General features: G+C 44.4%; 1 protein-coding gene across 1 annotated transcript in view; it reads right to left on the bottom strand.

Annotated features, from left to right (window-relative positions):
• The window catches only part of KIF4A (kinesin family member 4A), a 20,258-nt gene extending 18,095 nt beyond the window's left edge, over positions 1-2,163 (bottom strand). Inside the window, exons 1-4 of the mRNA XM_009881671.1 lie at positions 2,041-2,163; positions 1,815-1,929; positions 991-1,181; positions 610-702 (exon numbers count right to left, since the gene is read on the bottom strand). Coding sequence (XP_009879973.1) covers positions 610-702; positions 991-1,181; positions 1,815-1,929; positions 2,041-2,163 — 522 coding nt within the window. The remainder of the gene's footprint in view (positions 1-609; positions 703-990; positions 1,182-1,814; positions 1,930-2,040) is intronic.
• Between the last annotated feature and the right edge of the window lie 105 nt (positions 2,164-2,268).

Here is a 2,268-nt window from a genome sequence, read left to right as displayed (position 1 = left end):
GGATCACAATGCCACTAACACATGGGTGAGTCACACCCCAGTACTTTGGAGATGACAGTGTGTCATGCACACCTAAATGTGTGCATGACAGCCAACAAACTACCCACCACTGCAAACTGAAACTGTATGAATGAAGCACAACCAACAGACAAAAGTTTAACTACACAGAGCAAGCAGTAGCAAAAGGTTTTTCTTTTACAGTACACATCTGTATGAAAAAAAAATAACTTGAGCACTTGAATAGTTTCCCTTCAAGATCCCTTTGTTGCACACTACATTTGCCAAACTAAGGAGTACAATTGTAACAGAGTTTGAAATTCAGTGAAGTGACCCAAAGTACAACATTCTCAGATACTCACCTAAATCAGCCTTCAAAAAAAAGTCAGACTAGGACTTGCAAGTGGCTTTGTCATGAATGTCTAACCCTATTGGGTTTACCTTCTAATTTAAGGATCATCAATACCTCAATTTTGACAAGAATGAGTACTTGTGATGATTTTATATGCACTAATAGAAAGCAGTGCTCAAGGAGTCAGACACTTATTTCACAAGCATTCATCCCGAGCCATGTTGGCCCCTTATATACCTGTATCTAACAGGGCAACAGACCTTTATGCCTTCTTTTGGATCTTCCCGTATACTGATTTGAGAAGACCGTTCTCTTGATGGGCACAGCAGGTCTAGAATATCCTCATTGTAGATCTGAAAGCATCAGAACAGCAGTCCAGTTAGCAGCCTTGCAAGAGCTAATTTGTATAGAGAAAGATGTACGGTTATGCTGGAAACATGGCTAACTTTGCATGACATTCTATTCATTTTACATTAGAGAAAGATACCTAGGACTCGGAATCTAGTTCCTGACAAGACCTTATGTAGGCTTAGGTTTTGATTTAGTAAATACCTATTACTTGAAGGAGGTGGTCTCATTAAAACTCACTTTATCTGCAATTCATAACTTTATAGTAGTTTGAAAATCAAAACAACTTTTACCTCTAGATAAGAAACTTTGAGGACGAATTCCCAATCCTGCCTTTGCTCCTTCTCCTTAAATAGCAGTTTGATTACCCGAGGGATGACGCCCACACTAGGTTCATGCTCTTGACTGGCCGTGTAGGTACCTCCCATAGAGTATGTTTTTCCAGATCCTGTCTGTCCATAGGCTAAGACGGTAGCATTATACCCTGAGGGAACAAAGGGCACCCAGATCAGATGGTCACGTGGGAACCAGAAGAAACGTTGACGAACAAAGCTGTATTCTAGTAAAAGCATCCTTGCGGAAGAGCACTGTCCCTCGCTGTCAGTTTATACAAGCTGTATGCACAGGTCACAGTTAGCAACATCAAGGGAAAAAAGTCAATGAAAAGCTCCCCAAAATGAGGACAAAATTATTATTCCAGCTCTTTCTTAAGACTGCACTGTTGCTTTACTAGAGTTAGTCATAGAAACACAGTGTAAGTTCTCTATCATCCCAACTCCACTGTAGCATCAGTACAGCTTCTCATATGGGATACTTATCAATTCATGGTATTATTCTTGATAAAATTCTTTTGCTTTACATAAAAATATTCACGAACTAAAATGACCCAGTGAACGCACACATGTCATTTTGTTAGCTCTGTAGAGTACAACAAGTTATAAACAGGTAAAATCTGGCACCTCTCACTAGAGGATGGAGTCAGCATCTAGATAGATCAGGATTTTATTTTCTGAGATCAAAGAAGTGAGTTAGAATGGAGAATTAAACAGCACAGCACCTTCTTCCACACAACTGAGCCCCATTTTAAAACAGAGCTCGACCTCATTTACCACAATACCTTTGAAGATGCCTCGTATGAGAGGGGCAACAGCTGTGTTGAAGACTTCCTCTTGCTCAACAGAAGGGTCGAACACATAGTCATACGTGAAGGACTTATCATTACCTACAACCACCTGCAGAGGAGACGACAACAGACCGAGCTGACCACGCTGCCCTATCACCCCGGCAGCAAACCCCGGGGCGGAGGGGAGACAAGGCCGATCCCCGGGCGCAGACTCCCTTACTTGCGGCTCCCCCGGCACAAAGGACAGGCACATCTGACACCCTTCGCTGGTCTCCTTCGGCACCAAGGGACGGCAGCGCAGCGCCACGCGCACCGGGATCACCTTCTCATCTTCCCTCACCATTTTCAGTCACCGTAGCCGCCCTGCGGAGGAGCGAAGCCGGGTGAGGCCTCACCGGAACAGCGCCGCGGCCTGCAGCCCCCGCCTGGGAGCCCGAGGCCTAGGCCG

Source organism: Charadrius vociferus, unplaced genomic scaffold, assembly GCF_000708025.1.
Source record: "Charadrius vociferus isolate BGI_N301 unplaced genomic scaffold, ASM70802v2 scaffold472, whole genome shotgun sequence".
Taxonomy (NCBI): Eukaryota; Metazoa; Chordata; class Aves; order Charadriiformes; family Charadriidae; genus Charadrius; species Charadrius vociferus.
This window is presented reverse-complemented; position numbering and strand designations above follow the sequence as displayed.